General features: G+C 34.2%; 1 protein-coding gene across 4 annotated transcripts in view; it reads right to left on the bottom strand.

Moving 5' to 3' along the window:
• Col12a1 (collagen type XII alpha 1 chain) overlaps window positions 1-21,171 on the bottom strand; it is a 111,425-nt gene that overhangs the window by 67,957 nt on the left and 22,297 nt on the right. For 3 of the 4 annotated variants that reach the window (XM_071613253.1, XM_071613254.1, XM_027928271.2), the window contains exons 12-17: window positions 18,745-19,017; window positions 16,810-17,082; window positions 8,085-8,357; window positions 3,422-3,688; window positions 2,833-3,025; window positions 1,596-1,717 (exon numbers count right to left, since the gene is read on the bottom strand). The exons of the other annotated variant lie outside the window; for it this stretch is intronic. In XM_071613253.1, the coding sequence (XP_071469354.1) occupies window positions 1,596-1,717; window positions 2,833-3,025; window positions 3,422-3,688; window positions 8,085-8,357; window positions 16,810-17,082; window positions 18,745-19,017 (1,401 nt within the window). The remainder of the gene's footprint in view (window positions 1-1,595; window positions 1,718-2,832; window positions 3,026-3,421; window positions 3,689-8,084; window positions 8,358-16,809; window positions 17,083-18,744; window positions 19,018-21,171) is intronic. 4 annotated transcript variants of the gene reach the window in all.

Below are 21,171 nucleotides of genomic sequence, written 5' to 3'. Positions count from 1 at the left end.
CAAAATCAATTCCTTCAAAGATTATTTCAGTTGCAAATCTTTCCTTCATCTTTGACTATATTTCCTGTCCTTAGACATAGAACCTGAAGACCTGAATTAGATTACCATTATAAATTTGAAAGGCTCACACACTCAAGAGCTGAAATAAATGAGAATGCATAGATGTCTAACAATACAGCATTTACAATTTCAATAAAATTGTAATGTGATCTAAAGATAAGATATTGCATTCTTTTGTAATATTTAATAGCAGTTCACAGGTAAGTTTGAGATGGACTGATTAAATGTGTTAACCAGAAATGGTTTTAGTGAGCCAAAGGTATCTTTTAAAATAATTAAACTCCCAGGTAACTATTACATATATTATGAAGGCCAGATACATGACTCTTAAAATTACACCTTTATAAAGTAAATATATATTTTTAAAACCTGATACACTATTATTTAGTTATTAATTATTTAACTTTATCATCTACCATATATAAAAATCAGATCAATACAAATGGTAAAGTTTGCACATTTAAAGAATCAAGAAAGAAGGAAGGCAATTTAGAAAAGTACACAAATATACAAATTGAGAGCTGTAGAGACAAGCACAAACACTGATACAAAGCTAGGGTGCTTTGGAAAGAGAAAATAATCCCAATATCCTCAGTGTAAAAGCTACAAAATAAAAATATAAGTCAGTTAATATCATCATAAGAGAAACAATAAAACATTAATGCAAAACAATAAGATTTGATACTTTTATTTATTTTATGCACATCCAAGATTTCAAGTGTTCTCTTTTCTAAGAGCATGTGTTAACAGCTATGAATTTTCCAGTTTCTTCTATTGTTAACATCTGATCTTGACATTATGAAAAAAGGCATTGAAAAAAATTAAGTAATGCTCATCACACTACAAAGTACAATGTGCCATTCATGTATTATATACAGGACTAAAGACTTCCAAATACTATTCTAAGCACTTAAGACTTTGCAAACCTGTTCCTGCTCTGCTTATAACTACTGTTTTTTAATAAATGATAAAAAAAATTTGAATAACTACCTACCACTTCACCTCCTCTAAGAATGTTAAAAACTATCTTTATTTACATCAAGGCATAATTGAGCAGGGGCAGAACATCTAAAGGGGTTTATGTTACCAGTTTGCTTCCCAAGTCACGGTTGTCCACCCTTGTTTCTAACCTAACTCTGCTTGCCCAGCCCAAATATATTATTTAAGTAAAGATATATAATTACTTTAACAAAATAAAATTGCATCTTAATCACTAAAAAGAAGAAAAATGTTAGAAAAGTATAGATGTTATCTACAGTTGTTATTATTATCTGTTAATCTTTAAATAATGCAGTATAATGTCACTAACACAATGTTAAAAAAGAAACTTAAAAAAATAATTTAAAGTATGCTTGACTGGATGTCTTGAAGCATTTTTTCCAACATCAAAAAGGAAGCATGCAAATTATTTAAATAAATTTTAGTGAAAAAAAATAATGTTAGTCACTTCTCATTGTATAATAATCTACTAGTTCACATTTGAAATAGTTTCATAATGCTAAATTTTCCTAGGGGAATATAGCTCAATGTCTTACCAGAGGATAAAATTGGCATTACAGTTGTGTCAGAAAGAGTTGTCATTTCTTGTCCAACAAGAGGTGAACTTTCTCCTCCATCAAACATTCCAAAAACATTTACCTTATAGGTGGTACCTGCCCTGAAATGACAAAGTGAATAGTCTGTATGGACCATTGGTTCAAGGCATTATTTTGCTTTCTTAAAGACATTTATCTTGACTAATAAACTTCTACTCAGAGTAACTTACAAAGTACAGCATTTTCACAAAAGAAAAAGAGTTTCATTCTCGTTTGTTCACCCTGTGAGGTATCAAGAAAAACTAGCCACCTAGCACTCCAGAGAATTTTGGGGATTCAGAGCACCATTTCAGCCTTGCCCTTCTATCAGAGGGAGAGTCCCTACGACGCTGCTCAGCATGTCAGAAAAGGATCAGGATCTCTACTCTGCTGTTTCTAAGCAACGGGCTTTAAGAATATGATTGAAATGTTGTGTCTTGCAGGGTAGCATAAAGCACCTAGCACAAAGCCTGGCAAATAGTGTGCTTCATAAATTTTATCCCTCCTATACTAGTAAAAGTCAATAACAAGCATTTAAATAGTTTTCAATATTGCTGAATGAACAGTTAAACAAACTTTCCAAGAGGCAATGCACAGTAGCCCATTCTTTTTACTGTAATAAATGAAGGGTGCTGTTCAAACTCAAACTTCCTTGTTTTCTACTGCACAGCCTAAAATTTGACCTTCAGTGAGCCCAGGATTCTCCTGCCAGCTGGCACCAAGCACAGAGAGAGTCCTGCCTTCTGGCTCTAGTGTGTCACACTGGAGGAGGACCCACACTTGGGATCTCACCATGAGTCACCCAGGCCCTTCCAGAAGGCACAGGAACCCCCACATTTCTTCATGGCTACAATTTTAGTAAAATGACTACAATTTTGGTGAAATGATATAATATGTATGTTTTGTTAAAACAGGGTGCTATTGAAAAAAAAATGTTATATCTGATCACTTAAAAACAAAATCATTAAAGTATTATGTACATTTTGCTCAGGCCAAAATTCTGTTGCTAGCGTCTGACTAACCTCAACTCCAGTATCATGAAGCACAAGAAAGCAGATTTAGCTGATTCTTAAATACTCTGCTAACAAAGAGACATATGAGTGATTATTCACATAGGGTCTATTGATTTACATAGGTTGATTCAATCTTTTAACACAAGTTGATTCAATCTCTTAACACAAATATAATTAGTTCCTACCTAAGTTCCTCCAAAACAACTGTGTTGTCATATGGTCCAACGACTAACTCCCCTAGTTTTCTGTCATCCCCCGTAGGGTGGAATGTGACTTTATAACCCTTCACCTCCCCAGGGGCAGGCTCCCAAGTCACTCGGAAACTTGACATAGTTGGGTCAGATGTTTTGAGATTTCTGGGTGACTTAAATCGGGAAGCTGTAACGATAAAAAAGGATTTTTAAAATAATATCCATAAGACTGGGCTTTTGGCATTTTCTGTTAGTGCCTACAAAAATGCATATTTATAAGAATCGTTAACTGTTGTGACCCCATATAACATGTGCAACAAAAGTCCTGATAACAGAGCACTACTCAAGAGTATAAATAATCCTTACAATTCAGATTGGTTTAGCATTAGAACATTAATAGGTAGAATTACTTTACCAGGGGGTTGGTAACAATATGCTAATTGGGTATTCCAAGTAATAATTAGAGTTGAATTTATTACAGATTCCATTTTAAACTTTTACAAATGAAGTAGACATATTAAAGTCTTTTTTTTTAAATGTTACATACACTTTCCCCTCCAATAAGAGCATTATTATTTCGTACCTGTTGTTCCTGATCCTTGCCTAAGCTTTCCTTCTCCTGTCTTGTAGACTGGGAGAACTGTGATATCATATGTGGTTTGGGGTTGAAGCCGTTTCAGCACTGTAGAAGTGACAGTGGCGGGCACTTTAGCAACCATTTGTCGCCCTCCCCCTTGGGGTCGGTATACAACACGATAGTTGACAACCTTTCCTGGTGCAGGTTTCCACGTAACTCTCATAGTATTTTCTGTTTCCTCGTCCACTTTCAAAGTTTTGGAATCTTGGGATACTGTGAAATAAAAGGAAAATTAATATATATACTATAAGAGTGTGTGTGTGTGTGAACAGTTCCTTGATTATGCAAAAAGAAACTATCTGTGGTTTCTTAAATATGTACACTGTTCTCTTACTCAGCCTTGTAATCTCATAAATTTATGATGGCGTGTGAACCTTAATCTCAGCAAGATATCAGTAAGATGTTTTCTCTTTATCCAGCTAATACTAAAAAAATGGAAGTTCATATTGCAGGGATTTCCTATTTGCATCCTGGAGACTTCGGTAAAGAAAACATCCATTTCCGGAAATGAAGTTTTAGACTTTTTATTATATTTTCATCTGTAAGGAATTCCTCTAATCACAATGCCATGGGGAATACTAAAAGCTCTGAATGCAGGGTTAGAAATTTTACTCAGGCCATTTCAGAAGAAGTTGCTGTCTACAAATGACTAGACAGAATTAGCATGGTTAATACTATTCTTGTGATTGCCATGTGCACAAAACTATGAACACAAGAGAACAGGAAACTCTAACACATAAAAATACTTCAAGGGCTCTAAAGATAAAATAGTATATATTTTATATTTAGGAAGCACTATATGTTATTATTAGTACAAACCATAGACAATATTACTTATTAAGTTATCTTTTATTAATATTTTATAATTGTTAATTACTTTATCAGAAACAGATCCCAAAATACACACCAATAGCCAACAACATCCTTTTGTATTTTGGGGGTTTTCGGGGATGTGGTTATGAGGGATTGAGCCTAGGACTACTTTACCACTGAGCTACATCCTCTGTTATTTTTATTTTTATTTTGAGACAATGTCATGTTAAGTTGCTGAGGCTGTTCTTGAACTCGGAATACTTTTGCCTCAGTCTCCTAAGTTCCTGGAATTTAGGTGTGTGTACACCCAGCTATGAAATCCCTTTTCTTATACATAAGTAGAGTTCATAAGCATGATCATTTAATTCAGATTTAATAACCTTCATATTCAAGAAGTCATAGGCATTTTATTGAAAGAAATTAAGCTGAAGAAAACAAAATAAGCAAAGAATCTTTCTGATTTTAAGAGAAATTTTATATTCAAATGGGGGGGGACCTATTAAACAACTAAAAACTCTTTTTAAAAATAGTTTTTAGACAATGGGTATCAGAAAGCACTGAACAGTGATTCCCTAAGCAAGAAGGAAGAAATGAGAGTAGACTCTACGAATGACCCAGATTCTAGCCCTAATATAAGAAGGTGGGATCCAGATGGACACTGGTGGTCTCCCTTGACTGACAGTATGATGTTGAGTGTCTGAGGAGTCCAAAGCAGAATTTGCAAAACAAAATACTATAAAGAGATCACACCATCAAAAATGCCCCCAAAACATCCAAAAGGCTCCCAAGTCTTCAATTCAGTGTTAATCAGGGATCAAGTGCGAGGAAACCATCCAAAACCAGGGAAAGAAACACCCAAAAGAAATAGAGGGAACTATTTCTGGAGCTCACACAGGGCCAGAAATGATTCCCACTAGCCAAAGAGAAAACCATATAACTCTGGAGACATCATGTAGAATACTCAGGAGATTATTACTTCCATAATGGAGCAAAATTAGCCCTAAACTAAAACAGAGCTCAAAAGTAAACTTCAGAAAGATCAAACTATTTTTCAAGGAACTTAACTATATTCCAGGAAAAAAAGCTTAAGAATATTTATAAGAATATAAAAATATATAACACCCAAAAAGGTAAAATTCACAACGTCTGGCTTCAAATAAAAATTATTGAGCATGCCAAGAAGAAAAAACTATGGCCCATGTTATGGATGGAAAGATTACATCTCCCCCAAAAGTCCTATGTGTTCAATGTGCTAGTGTTTTGCAGACAGGGCCTTTGAGGAGATAAGTAGGATTAAATGAGGTTGTATAAGTGAGGTCCTAATTTAATGGGATTAGTGTCTCTATAAAGGAAGGAAGAGACTGTTGATCCCACTGCCATGAAGAGGAACAACAGAGAGTTTGCCCTCTGTCAGCTTACTAGTGTCAATACATGGTTTCCATGGTATCAACAGATTGTACACCATACTCTTCTAAGTTTCAGGTGATCCTGATCCTACAGACATTTCTAAAACATCCCTTGGGAGCGCCTATGAAACTCTTAAAGCATAACTGGGTGACTCGTTGAGCTACCCCCATATGCTAGGATTCATCAGTCACCTAAATGCCACCCCTCACATGTCTGAAAGGACTTTGTGGCTTTGTGGCTTTGCTTTCCCCAAAGACAAAGCAACACACAACAACCAAACAGCAGTAGAGCCAAAAAGGTTCATGTCTTCTATTTACTTAGACATTTAAGCAGTTTTGTATACTCTGAGAAATCAATGTTTCCTTCCTTCCAAGTCTGCTTCTAGTTCAAAAGAGACTTCTCTGTTCACCAGCCTTAAAATCAAAGAGCCAAAAAATACTAAAAAGTTCTCAGTTGCTCATCTTCTAAGAAACAAAAGTTTATTTACAGCTTCTGCTAACATACTTGCTTTTGGCTAAATCACATTCCTTATGAAGATTTTCAAACCTAATTATCTGAAGGCTCGGATACTTTTAGAAAAAGATATAATGGAGAATTTTTTGGAAAGAAAATTCTCTAAATGCACATACTTTAATAATTTCTCAACTACATGAATTTTATCTTTACTCCTATAAATAAAGTTAGCTCTATGTGTCATTATCTGACCTGAGTTTGCAATATGGCTTCTCTTACAACAAAGAAATAGAGAACCGATTTCTGCCAGTTTCTTAAACTACATCAGCCAATCTATTCCAGACACAAGATTTCATTTAGTACCATAGAAACTAATCATGTGACTATCTGAGCAATATGCCTTTACACAAATATAAATTTCATACAGGAATTTTTTGGTTTTTTGTTTTTTGGTTTTTTTGAAAGCTGGTTAATTTAGACAAATTTAAATTTAAACATATCCAACTGAGCTTGTCAGTGGTAAAAAGAAAATGAATTTCTCAGGCAACTCAGACCAAAAGATTTTTGTTAAAGGGCAATTTCAAATCAGGATATGGGACTTAACTGAAAATCCTCATGGCACTTCCTTCTTTCTCTTTGCCATAAAGATCACCAAAATTCTTCTACTTCTTTCTAACAGAAGAAAATGCAAAGATGATCCATTTCTTTCCCCTTTTTCTAAAATCCTCCCAAAACAAAAGGAATAAAGTTTTTTTCCCTACAAAAGCTTAGAAGTACCCATGCTTAACAAATGAATTTTTTGTTTTTTTGTGGGGTTTTTTTGGGGGGGTGTTTTTAATATACTTTCTTTTACAACAGTTTTAGTTTTATAGCAAAACTGGAAAGAAAGTACAGAGATTCCCCATGTATCCTTCCCTGACCCACACATACAGGACCTCCCTCATTCCTAACATCCCCCACCAAAGAGATACACTCATAAAAACTACTAACCGACTCTGGCACATCATTCATTATCAAAAAAATAACTTTAGGAAAGAGAATTAAAAAAATTTGACACATCCTGCACCAGCCATGTGATGATAAATGATGATAGATTATTCATAATTGTTCACCAAAAAGAATACTAATGAGACAGAGTCACTATAATATTGAGTGAGAGAGATTTTGATTTAACTTTATCAAATATAACAGGAATAAAGCAAAGAATCTAGGATTGGTCTTATTATATGAAAATCATTATGTCGATAGTCAGTAATCATTTATAAATTATTACTAAATAACTAGTCACTGTACTTGATGCTTTGTACATTGTTATTTCATTTTATCCTCATGACAACTCTGAGAGACAAGATTTATTATCTACATTCTACACATTAAGAAACCAAGATTCAAAGGTTAAGTAAAGTTAGCCAGATCATGCAACTATAAATGTGCCTGAATTCTGTCTCCAGGGGTCCTGATCTTTTTCCTGGTCGGGGGTCCTATCTAGCTGATCAGAGATGGGGCAGGGAGTTAAATGAAGGTAGTTGAAAGGAATTTGGTATTTCAAAATATGACTTTTTTCCTTCTTTTTGCAGTACGGGAAATTGAATCCAGGGGTGCTCTACCACGGAACTTCACCCCTAGCCCTTTTTGTTTTTTATTTTAAGACAGGGTCTCTCTTAAGTTGCTGAGGCTGACCTTGAACTTGCAATCCTTTTGCCTCAACCTCCTGAATCACTGGAATTACATACAAGCACCACCATGTTAGGCTGACATATTTTTTCATGTATTAATTAATCTGAATTTAAATTGCATTCTTTAAATATTGTAATTGTCAAGTCCTTGTTTAGCATATGAACAAAAAAAAATCAAGTGGATAAACTACATGTCCTTTGGGCTGATAGCTATTAGGTAGCACTAATACACTCCCAAACACACCTGTGATGTTACCTACATTCAGTTGTGGCGTCTCCAGTCAAAGGTTCTCCTTCTCCACTACTGTAAGTTGCAAAGACCGAAATTTTGTATTTGGTCTCTGGCTGCAGATTTTCTATTACAGTATGAATTGCATCTCCAGGAAGATTTTTCTCTCCAGCCTCAACATCATCATAAAGAGATTTCCATGAGACCCTGTATCCTCGAACCATTCCTGGAGCAGACGTCCAATAAGCACCAACTGATGTATCAGTGATGTCCTTAATAACTAAGTCTTGAGGTGAACCACGTTCTACGATAGAAATTAAAGGGAAATCATTTTTTTAAATAACTACTAAATATTTGAACATTCATTCATCCTGGGAGACATCCTAACTTGCTGAACACAAACTCAATTGCTATTTCTCCTTTCTGAGTTTTTTTTCCCTTCTATCAGTAGAGCAGGATTGATGGAATAAAACTTCAGAATTATACTTGATTCCTATATATCAGCCTTACCCCCCATGACCAGTCTGATTGCAAGACCTTCTAGGAAAAGGTTATCACCCAAATTTGAAGGAATAGTTGTCTTAAAATTTTTTAAAGGAAAAATAAAGCATCTAAATCCCAAAATTCTGTCACATTTCAGTCTGCTTGTTGACATAGCCCATTGTTCACAAAGATCTTCATTTACTTTCAAGATCTTTTCCTCCCAGATCTAATTTAAATAAGCTCAGTTTCAATGTATGATTAACAATAACTGCATCAATCTCATATCATTTGCAAACCTAAATTCCAACAATCATGTTCTGGAGAAATTTTTGTTTGCTCATACAGTTAAAAAAGTAGAACTAACTTTCATCATAGCTTAACCCTAATAAAGCTAAAAAATGAATAATTCTTCTAGAAAACTTAAAAGTGAATAGTCATCAAAATAAAATACACCACTTGTTCTAGCTGATCAAAAACGTATGCTACTAAATTCTGGCTCTTTCATGAAAAAAAATGGAAAAATATGGAAACCTCAATTTAATGAGAGGCACAGATGTCTTCCAATAAAACTCTTGCTCTCCATAGTTTAAATGTAAGATAAATATACAGGTCACTTTATATTGGCTACCTTTACTAAGGCTTGTGCCACAGTGTGACATAATTATGAAACTATCTGCTTCTTCAGCATACACTTTGCCAGTAATTGTTGTATACTCATGCCAATAATATACAATGCTATTATAAGAATTATGGAAGCTATTAATTTATTTGGCTCAAAGAGTAAAAATGAATATCTTAAAGCTATTTATAATTAAATAAATTTCAACACACAAAAAAGTAAAGATAACAATGAACAATAAAGAAACATCAGTAGACAAAAACCTACAATATATCATTAAATTGGGAGGGGAAAAAAGAAATAAAATGAGTTGAACAGCCTACCAGTCAAGCCTAAATGGAAAATTCTATTATAAATAACTTTAACTGCTGACAGGACATCTCATCTCTGGAAGGAAATTAGTTGCATATTTTGCTGCAAGAATACTTATTTTCAAGAACATACTGACTTTCTCCCCCAAGTACATAAGGCTAATTCTCATTTGAAAGTCTTCTTCATTGTGTTTGCTACTTAAATGGCTACACATCTTTATATATTCTCTACCTACAGGAAGATAAAAGTGCAATTTTAAGTAGTTTGTTTAATTTGTTTTGTTTGGTTCAGTTATTGAGGTTTTTATTTGTCTGTTATTTATATTGATCATTGATATCCCAAAAACTAGTCTCTAAGCTTCAAATGTGCAAAACTTTTTTCCTTTTGTTTCATATATGCCAGTTTTCCAAATGTGCCTCTTTCAATATTTCCCAAGTTGCAGTCAGAAATAGCTGCTATAGAATGACCATTCTTGAAAGTGATTCTGAGTTTAAATAAGCTAAATACTGTATTAATGACATTCCAAAAAATATAAGACAAAGTTAGAATGTGGGAATTCTATTCCAACTTAATACTGGGATAATTCACAAACAATAATTTAGCTTCTACTTTTCTTAAAGGTTATGCTTCTCAGACTGTTTTTCTCCCTGCTTTCTACATCACTGAATTTGTGACATTGTTTGTTTCCATGACAACAGACATCTCACAAACACAAATACAAGTTAATGATTTCACTGTGAGAAAAAATAATAATAATGGGAAGAGAATTATGGCTGAAGCAAAAATATATTCACAAAGACATTTCTGAGCTTAAAACAAAAGGATCTCATATCACTAGACATGTCTCCCCATGCATTTTAACCAACTATTTTAACACTCTCAAGACATATAAAGCTAGAGCAAAATATTAATAAAATTGCTATAAAGACCTTTTCCAGGTTTATCAATGTCCTGAAGATGAAATCTTCAACAGCACTTTTTAAGATGCAAATGAAAAAGCAACTAAAAAATCATTTCTGAGTTCTCATGAATGTCATGACAACATTAATTTTAATGAACATGAGTAGGTTCTCAATCACAGAAAAAAAATATAAAGTCATAGTTTCTGCCTGTCCTGTACAAAGGCATTATTTGTAGGGAAGAGCATTACCAATTCATATTAGTTACAAAGAAACACAGACTTCAAAGAAAGGAAAAAGGTATTTCTATTCATTAGCCAGGATTGAAAAGACAACTCCTTCACGTGGGTTTCTTATATCAATCAGTCAGCTTGATAAGAATATTCCTAAACATAAGCTTATACTATTCTCAGGCATTAAATTTTTTTCTCCAAAAAAGCAAGATATCTTGAGTATTGTGTTGCCTTACACCCACAAACATGGAAGAAGTCATAAATTCATGACACTTAAGTTTTATCAGATCTACAAACCTTCAAGTTTTAAAAAATGGGATTTTGGCTTGGCCAAACATTAGATTACCAAAAAAAAAAAAAAAAAAAAGAAGAAGAAGAAGAAATTTTAAGCACTCTGTGGCACAATTGGCAGGAAGCAGGTTGGCAAGTGACCAAGTTGGTCTTGGAGCTAGGTGTACAACCAGCTGTGTGGGCCACCAGCAGACCATGTCAGTACCTGAGGCCCTGGATACTCAATAGCAAAATAACTGGACTGTACATGGATCAAATATACAGAACTTCCTGGAGAGCCAAAGGCTCCATCCTGCCTTTATCCATTAAATCAGAACATCCAGGCCTAAATGCTGATGCTTTCTAGAAATCTTTAAAATCTGCCCCATAGCTCTAATTCATCTATAATTCTTTATTCTTTCCCCATCTCTAATTTTCCCCCTCCTTTTCTTTCTGCTGCTTCTCTCTGAGGCCTAGAGAAGCATTTACTTGGAATGTATGGTTGGTCAGTGTGGGAAAGAACCTTCACACTTTCAAAGGTAGCCCTGTAGAAAAAAAAGTGTAGAAACAGGGCTACCTTTTCACAAAGGGTGAAAAACAAAACTGTTCCAAATGTTGGTCCTGGCGATGCTCTGTAGGATAGCTTGATGGTTCACTTATGACCAGATAATGGATAAGTCATTGGATAATGGAGAAGTTATTTAGCTCCTCATCACATCCTTTCTATCCCATAAAATACAGAGGAAGTTCACCCCTCCCTTTTCCCCTCTGCCAATATGTTGTAGCTTTTGTTCTCAATCTAAGGAACTCCACACATCAATTACCACAGAAAGAGATTATTTGGCTTCTTTTGGTTTAGTTTGATCAGACTGAGTTTGAGAAAGAGTTCCTTTTTACCTTAGAGAAAGGAGATGGGAAAAGAAGTCAAATTAAAATTCCAGTCCCTACCCTGTCTCCAAGAAAGATTACTGGTTCTCAAGAGGGCAAGGCACAGTCGCAAGGGCAGTGAGCAGAAGCCAAGTCCAGCAGACTTTCTACCCCTTTCCCCACTACATTTCCCTGAGCCTAGACCCACTTCTGCTCTAGCAGAGGCTCCCTCACTCCCTCAAATGTACGTGGTGTTTTGTTTGTTTGTTTGTTTGCTAGATGAACACAATATCTTTATTTTATTTTTTTATGTTGTGCTGAGAATCGAACCCAGTGCTTCACACATGCTAGGAGGCAAGTGCTCTACCACTGAGCCACAATTCCAGCCCTCAAATGTATGTATTATGATGTGGGGGTTGATTTAGGATATTTTCTTTTTTTTACCCAAATGACATTTTTTTCAATAACATTTAGCTTCCTGATGTTTACTGACTTCTGTTCTGGATTACATGCTGTGTTTTCTTCATTATGTTGATCTCATAATAAAATTTCTGGCAATTATTTTAAATAAGTCATCTTCTATAATGATGGTATGCATCTTTTCTATTCCTTTGATTCCATGTCAACAGTTTTCCCATACACTAGTATATGTATCAGCATAAGTACCATGAATAACAATTCATTCGTATGATGGTATTGGCTAAAGGTATTAAATTCTATCAGGTTTTGAAATTTTGACACGCAGCATTTCTGTCCTGATTATAAAGCACATTCACACATATATTCAAAAGCATTGTTCTCATGAATGCTGCTGCTGCTATGGGAAGTAATTCAGACAGGTGCATTTCTCATGATCTGCATATCCACAAGGGGTTGATTTGCACACTTTTATTTCCATATACTATGCCAAAGATTAATACTTCATTTAAGTAACTTTCATATATTTCCTTAGCCCTTTCCATTTGCTTTCTGAAAAGTAAGTTATCATCCAACTCAAATGTAATTATAATATAAATTAGCCAACAATGATAACTGAAAAATTAATCATTACAAAATGAAACTATATTTCATCTTATAGATTGTTCCAGCCAGCTTTCACTGAGTTTCACATACCACTTTCAAAAATAGAAGTTAAATTGAAAATGTAATGTAAACTCTCTTCTAAATCAATTTGTCTTTTCCGTTAGAGCTCTGCTCAAAAGCCATCCAACTTTCCACAGCAGAATGCAGAAGACCTGCTTCTGGATAACATTCATGTGGAAATACACTTGATTTACAACCAATGAACTAGAACCACCATTCCAAAGGACAAAGTTCACTGTCAATAAGTTAACTCAGTCACTTCAAGTAATAAGTTCTTAAAAACATCTTAACATTAAATGGTAATTCAACTTCAGAGCCTGCATAAGCAAAAAATATATATATCTTCCTGATTGATTTAGATTTTTCTCGGATCAACAATTAATTCACAGAAAAGGAACTGTGAATGACTGTCCTGTGATTGTGCTAAAGTTCCTTGGCAACATTACAGTTGTTAGGCCCTAAATGTATGATTTTTCAAATTATGAGACAGCAGTAAATCTCGGGAAACATAGAGGCTTTGTTAGTTGGTTTTGATGAAGCCTCATATTACTCAACATCATGCAGAATTCTTGTGATATGCTAAAAACCTCATTGCAACAAAATGTCAACTGAGTTTGGTTTGATCTGTAGGAAGCCATTCATGTCTAAGGCATTGGCAAGTTGCTACAGCAACTGAAACAAAGAAAATTCTGAAAAGTCATATTTTCCATAGCCCAAAAAACAACACTCAGAAATTTTTTAAAAGAGCCATATTATTTCCTAACTGATATTTTCATTCATTTGTGGTAAATCTCTGAATAAAAATGAACACTATTCATTTAGAGGTTTATAAAAGCAAGTTTTCCTCTTAATTATTAACAATAACTACAAAGGTTTCTAGTAATATTTAATGGGCATCTACATGTATAATCATGTTTTAGAAATTACATTAAGCCTATCTATTTTAACAACAACCACCCGGTTAAAAAAAATGTAAATCAAAACTAATGGTTTGTGCTCAAATTCCTCTGAAGTTGGATCTGAAATAGTAATAAACTCTGCCTTTGTGATTCCATTGCATACAATACTAGAGCCAACCATGAACTTCCCCAATGCCAATGCTAATAAATCTCTCTTCCAGAGACAGGGGAATTTTCTGATCTTCAGCTGCATTTTTAAAAAAGAAAGGAAGGAAAGAAGGAAGGAAGGAAGGAAAGAGGAAGGAAGGAAGGAGAAAGTACCAGGAAACAGATTCAAGTTAGGGAGGGTTGTAGGTTATAGTAAATATTTTTTAAAAAATGCATTCTTGCTTTTTGAATTGAAAGCCACAATGCACTTGAGGTAATTTGTACAATTTTCAACCTAGGGAAAGCTCTTATGGTTGCCTCCATGCCTCTGGATAGAAGAAACATTCCTTCAAGGTCTGCTCTTACCACCTCCTCTTCCAAGAGAAAAACAGATTAGAAAAACAGCAGCCCTCAAAAGCAGTTGCCTGGCTCTGTTTCTGGGCTTTCCACTCCCTGCATTTACCATCATATCCTATTCCTGTATATGGTATGTGGATTTGGCTGAGTTAATATAATAAAATGAAATGGAATAACCAGGGGCAAAAGTCTTCTATTATTTTAATTTAGTCACAACTATGCTTTCACATATTTGTCAAGTTTACCACACATAATGCAATGGGACAAATATGTTCATAAAATAAGGCTGGCATTTTTTTTTTTTTTTTTTTTTTGGTGATCTTTCATTGCAGTAAGGAGCTCTAGTGTAAATGAAAAATAATTTTTATTATTACAATTGAGTAACAAATTAACTATATTTTTAAGCAAACTTGAAAATCATCTAGCTTTCCTCCATCTCAGGAAATGAGAAACTGTAGTGTTTAATCTTTATTTTGTTTCCTATGTATATCCCACAGAGACAATTTCTGATCAGATATCTAGTATGTGTGTATGTATGCACTCAAACATGAATACAAGTTACTAGACTAGACTATCTATACCACTGGTTCAAAGTTAAAAACTCATAAACAATTAACTACACATCTAGCCCCAAAAAAACTACAGTCTAATAGAATGTAAAATTTTTAAAGAGAATTTTATTATATAAGATTTTTAGGGTTTTTTTTTTTCTTTGTTTGGTGGTGCTGGGGTTCAAACCAAGGGACTTGTGCATACAAGGCAAGCACTCAAATGAGCTATATCCCCATCTTCATTCTTGAAGAAAATACCTTAATTTTTAGAATTAAGAAATTTTTGAGTGTGACTATACTTTTAAAAGAAAGTGGTACAGATGAATATAAGAAGATTAAAAGGTACAACCAAAAGAAAAACTATTAAGTTATTTCCAAGACCATGAAATAATTTAAAGGAGAATTTTTTACAAATGTAAATAATCCGCACTTATTCTTTAAAAAAAAGAAAAAGTCCAAAAGTTTATCCTTTGAAAAAAATCCTATGAACATCAGGCTAAAAACTTATAAAAAGCATATGAAAAAGAAATCTGCAAAAGGTCAAAAGAGAAGGGCTAGTTTCTCCAAAATTCTGGATGTTGCTCCAGATGCAGAGTTCACATGCTTTTATTGTTATGTTTATGCCTCTGTAGTTAAGGCAATCTTCATTTCTGCCTCTCATTTTGAAAGTTTTCGTGACAATCAATACTAGCACTGTATTTTTAAATATCAGTTCTAAAGTTAGTAAGGTATTTCCTCTTGATGAATTTTATATCCATATAGTAATTTACAATTCTGAGAAGAAGGAGGGAGGATGATCATCCCCCTTTTATAGCTGGAAAAACTGAGGTTCAGAGGGGTAAAAAGCTTATTAAGTTTGCTCAGCTAAGTAGTTCAGCCAATCTTCTGGTTATCAGGACTTCACACACTGGTATGTAATCTTATATTTAAATCCTTTTCTAAGAACAGATTTTTGGGGACTAATGGGATTAAACTTTCAATCATGGTTATTTTGATTTGAAAATTTTTGTTTATTTGTTTTTAATTCTTGACTAGGTCTTTAAGCATCCAATTAGAATTACTTATTATAGGTTTGTCCCTGCCAATTCCAATTTACAATCCTCCAAGCTCCTGAATTGTCAAATTTGATGGGTATTTTGCCTAATTTCCTACGAATTTTTACATCACAAAAGGTATTTCAGATTCATTTTCTCCCAATAATGATTTAAATAAGTAATATAAAATGTGATGATAAAAAGAAAGCTTGTTAGCCTACACTACTAATCAGCATCACTGTAACCATCTAGTGATAACACTTTTTCTTTGCATTGCAATCATTCTCTTTGTGGTTAACTTGAATTTATGTTTTCTCTACCATGCACTACTTACTTATTTGTGGTGAGTTAAACCTAAGCTGCCATTATATCTCAAAAGAACCTAAAAAATATGAAGCACTCTGACAATTCGTGTAAAAAAACAAGGAGACAGTCTTGCTGGTTGTGCTTACTAAGTATTGCATTAACTCCGAAATTCTAACATGGAATTGAATTTTAGAAGTTACTTAGAAAACAAACAAAAACGTGGGTTCTCAAATTTCTGAAGCTACTATGAGTGCTTTTGTGCATAGTAAAAGAGAAGACCACGTGACCGAAAGAGAAAATGGCTCCTATCAGGCCCTGGTTGACATTGACCTTCAGCAATTCAAATACTCTTCACCTATAGATATTTCCCAAGGCTCCTTCCCTCCCTGAATGTCGCACCTTTAATCTCCATTAAACCAACCCAAGGCACTATAAACACATTTTCATGGCCTTACTATACAGACTGCTTCCCAAAGATACTTTTTCCTAATCAAGTTAAGTTTTTTTTCAGTTTCTTACTTTCTATATCTCTGAATAACAGGCAATTTTATGGTTATTCATTTTCAATTATAAATTCCTTTTAAGAAAAAAAGATTACACATTTCCAGATTTCATTCTTTGAAAAAGTGTTAAGCTTCCTAAATGCAGAATCACAAACAAGTTCAAGGATTTTCATTAAAATATGACAGTGATTACCTTCCAGTGTTGTTCCTTCTCCAAAAAGGGCATCTCCAGCCCCAGATGCATACAAAGCTGTCACAGATAAGGCATATTGTGTCCCCTGCTTTAATCTTCTCAGCATGGTATTGGTTGTATCTCCTCTCACAGTGACCTCTTGAGTCTCCCCTCCTGCCACTGGGGTGTATGTGACGAGATAATGTTTGACTTTTCCAGGTGCTCCACTCCAAGATAACTTCATGGTTGATGTTGTAGCGTCAGAAACTCTTAAGTCTCTTGGATTCCCTCTAACTTCATTAAAAATGACAATAACAACATTAAAATCCATTATTTAATAAACTGACTTGAAAAACACTTGGTTACTTTATATCCTGAATGAGGCTAGTCATTTAAATTGTTAACCAGTCAACAAAGTTTAAGCATTTCTAAATCTGGACCTCTGCGTTAGTAGAAACAAAGCCAAAGACATACCATTACTTTTCTGAATTTAGACAGATTAAAATCTTTCATGTTAATCTGTGTAATTCTCATGTTAGAATCTTTTGTGTAAAATATTTTTTCTTAAATTTTCCCTGAAAGTGGGAAAAAACTTTATAAAATGCACCCATGTTGATTAGTATTACAATGGAGGAGACTTTAACTCCTCCAAGATGTCTCCGTACAAACACTTTGTTGGTATAAGGCTATAAATATCTAAAGGTAATATCCAGGAAATAATGCTGATAGAATAAAAGTGATTAAAATGATCTTGTCCTAAGGGGAAAAGAGAAGAAATAAGTTGAGACACTGAGCCTTGGGTACAGCTTGGGTACAGTTAAGAGGGCCACCTATCCCTTCTCAACTATGATGTCTAGCATCTCGTGGCTGCAGGTAGATTGGCCACATCATCTCTGAAGAGTCTCAGGGTACTCAGTTACCAACTGGGCACATAGCACCCAGCCAGTTTTACTCCAGAAAACAGAAAGATGAAGAGTTACTGGGTTGTTTCATGGTGACCAGCACAAAGAATCCCAGATTCCCAGCAAGTAAAAGAAAAAATGAAACAGTGACTTTCCAAAGGAAGAGAAAGGAGGAAGAAAGGACACAGAAAGAGAAGGGGTTACCTCAGAAAAGGCTAATGAGCTAAATTGCACAGGGAGGGAGGGGAGCAATGAAGTAGGGGAAGGAAGAGTGACACAGAGGCCACACTGTACTGTAGTAGATATTCCTTGGAAGCATCTGATGAATAGCAGTGAAGAACACAAACTCATATTCATGACTTATGAACCACATGACTTAGAGTTATTATTTAATTCCCTTGGCCTCATTTCCTTCTAAAACTGGGACAATAACACTAACTTCACAGTCTGTACAGGAATTTAATGAGATAATATGCAAAAAAAATCTTTGCAGATTCTACTTCAAATAGGTGCACAATAACTGCTTGTTTTTTGCTAATGTGTTCTTAGCATTTTATTATTATTAAAAACTACACAGATAAGACATAAAATAAAGATTATATATGCCTTTTTTCCCTCAATGAAATATATATTAAACACTAATTATTTACTACAAATGTCAGAATTGATCCCAGAAGTCTAATTGCCACAGTAAATAAAAACAAATTAAGGTTTAAAAATCTTCCCAAAGAAGTAAAATATGATCTGTTTTAATGGTGCCAAGAAGTTTGATTTATAATCCTTAGTCATGCTTCAATTTTTAATTAAAATATTTAATAATATCATTTTCAATGAATGTTAAGACCATATCATAGAATTCAAGTTCTCCTGAATCAAATGATGTCACGAGTAAATAAAAAAATTGAATAACTTCAATTTCAAAGAAGTATGGCCTAATACACTCAGATAATTGAGACAAAATGTCTCATGACTTGTGTTATCTGGAGAGTTATCCAAACTTTCCCCTCAGTTTAAGATTTTGGTTGTTACCATATCATCAATATATTTCCTCTACCTTCTTCAGTAGCTGCATTTCCAGTCAGTGGAGTGCCAGGTCCTGAGAAATATTCAGGAATTACAGATACTTCATACTTTGTGTCTGGAGTCAGGTTCTCCAGCGTTCTCCTCCTTTGGTTGGCTGGAGTGGTAACTTCTTTGCTTTCTCCACCAGTAACTGGTCTATATATAATTCGATACCTTAAAACTCTTCCTGGAGCTTGAGACCAGGTAATTTTAAAGCTATCAGTAGTCTCATCTGTCACTTTTAGGTTTCGAGGTGCTCCTTTTACTAAAACAAACAAACAAACAACGTATGTATGTATGTGTATATATATTTATATATCATATATATGTTCAAAAAAGTTAGCAGAATTTATGTGAAAAATACAAAAACTAGCTTTTATACACTAAACTAAAGCATTTCTCTAACTAAATCTACAGTTTTTGGACAAACATCCTAGTTTCTGCACTCATTTAGCCAGAACAAGTAGATTCTGAAACAATACATTAACTAACTTTATCTGTACAGTCATTTGATTTGAAGAATAACTGGACTATATATGTGAGGGAGCAAGCATGTGATGGGTACTTAATGAACACTAGTTAGATCTATATCTTGAAGTTAAATTGCAATATGGATAACACACACAGACTCACAGTCTGAATTTTCATTAAGCCCAAATGAGAGCATGATTTGGCTTCATGTCTAGTAAACATTTATTTGTTCAAGGAGGCAAACTGTCCATATGGACAACATATTGAGAAAAGGTAAACTCAAGGTCAAATTGTGTTCTCAGTCCACTACAGAGAAACATGCCTGTATCTTCCTCCCAATTAGAACTTTACTTAAAAATTCAACTTTACTTAAAAATCAATAGATCAATCCAAAGAGGAAGAAAGGAAAGAAAGAAATGGTGGTTGGCAGACTTACAGCCATGATTCATTTTGTATGGCAAGGAAAAAGACTAAATTAGTCAGAACAAATGAGGCAGATAGACTGAGGAGTTTGTCTCCTGGCTCTGAAACTTAACATATATGTAAACGTGAGCTTCAGATTACCCAGCAGTAAGACAGGACCATTTATTGGATTATTGAAGTGGTTGAATGAGATAATCCATGGAAAAATATTTAGCATAGCATCTGACACATAGCAGGAGCTCAAAAAGTGTTATCTTAATGAAAGTATTGAATCAGAAACTTCCCTATTGACTAAAAAAAATTTACACCTTAGATTTTGCTACAAACCGTGTAATTAGAAAGGCATTGCCAAATTCTGTTGTAATAGCCCAATGGCCAAAAACTAGGGAGTCTGTGAATATAGTGGCCTCTACTCCAAAACTATTTCTCAGAGGAGGGGTCAAGTTTTAATGTGTTTATTTCTACAGTTGTTTTTATGAAAAGAAAGTTTCTGAAAAAAAAAGATTCCCTAGCTTTTATCAATAGAGTATGGCCATGTGTGCCAGATCTATCAGTAAACATTCTGTAACTATTGTAAATTCCTCATGCTGGTCTTTGGGCTCTTTCTCTTCTATCTGCAGTCAAAATAGAGAACAATCAACAATCAATATTCCCTGTCTTTATATTAAAAGTAATTGCTTTGTTTTAATCTTGTCCTAACCAGGTTACATTGGTACCCTTTAAATGTCAATATTATGTCAAAAAGTATTCAGCTCTACCCAGTTGACCCATCTAAACAAATACTTCTTAAAGCATTGGTAAAATTAGCACACCCACGTTCACAGAAGCCTTATTCATGACAGCTAAAAGGTATAAGCCACCTGAATATCCATCAATGGATGAATAAACCAAATGTGGCATATACATACACAAAACAGTATTCATCCTTAAAAAGAAAGGAAACTCTGAGTCGCGTTGCAATGTAGACAAATCTTGAGGACATTGCACTAAGTGAAATAAGTATTATATGCAAAAGGACAAATGCTGTATGGTTCCATTCTTATGAGTCACTTAGAGTGAAAAAGTTCATACATACAGAAAACAACGTGGTGGTTTCCAGGGCAGAGGGAATCAAGGAATGGGGAATTTTAGTTGAAAGGCTACAGAGTTTCAGTTCTGTACATTCTAGACATGGATGGTGGTGATGGTAGAATAACAAAATAAACATGCTTAATGCCACTGGAATGAATGTACACTTAAAATGGCTAAAATGATAAATTTTATGTTATGTATGTTTCACCATATTTTTTTAAAAAAAGAAAACATGTGGCAATATGTATCTGCAGTTAGCTCCATTAGCAATATAAGGCAATTGCAGAAGGATTTTAAAACATGACGTTGCCAAATGTACAACAGAACATGATGGAAAAGCAGTATTTCAAAAGTTAGTTCCACAAGTATTAATAATTTTCTGTCTCTTAACCTTGAATTCATCACAACAAATCTAGATTTTTTTTACTTAAAAGTGTTTTTCTCTTTCTAAGAA

The sequence above is a fragment of the Marmota flaviventris genome, chromosome 6 (assembly GCF_047511675.1).
Source record: "Marmota flaviventris isolate mMarFla1 chromosome 6, mMarFla1.hap1, whole genome shotgun sequence".
Classification (NCBI taxonomy): Eukaryota; Metazoa; Chordata; class Mammalia; order Rodentia; family Sciuridae; genus Marmota; species Marmota flaviventris.
This window is presented reverse-complemented; position numbering and strand designations above follow the sequence as displayed.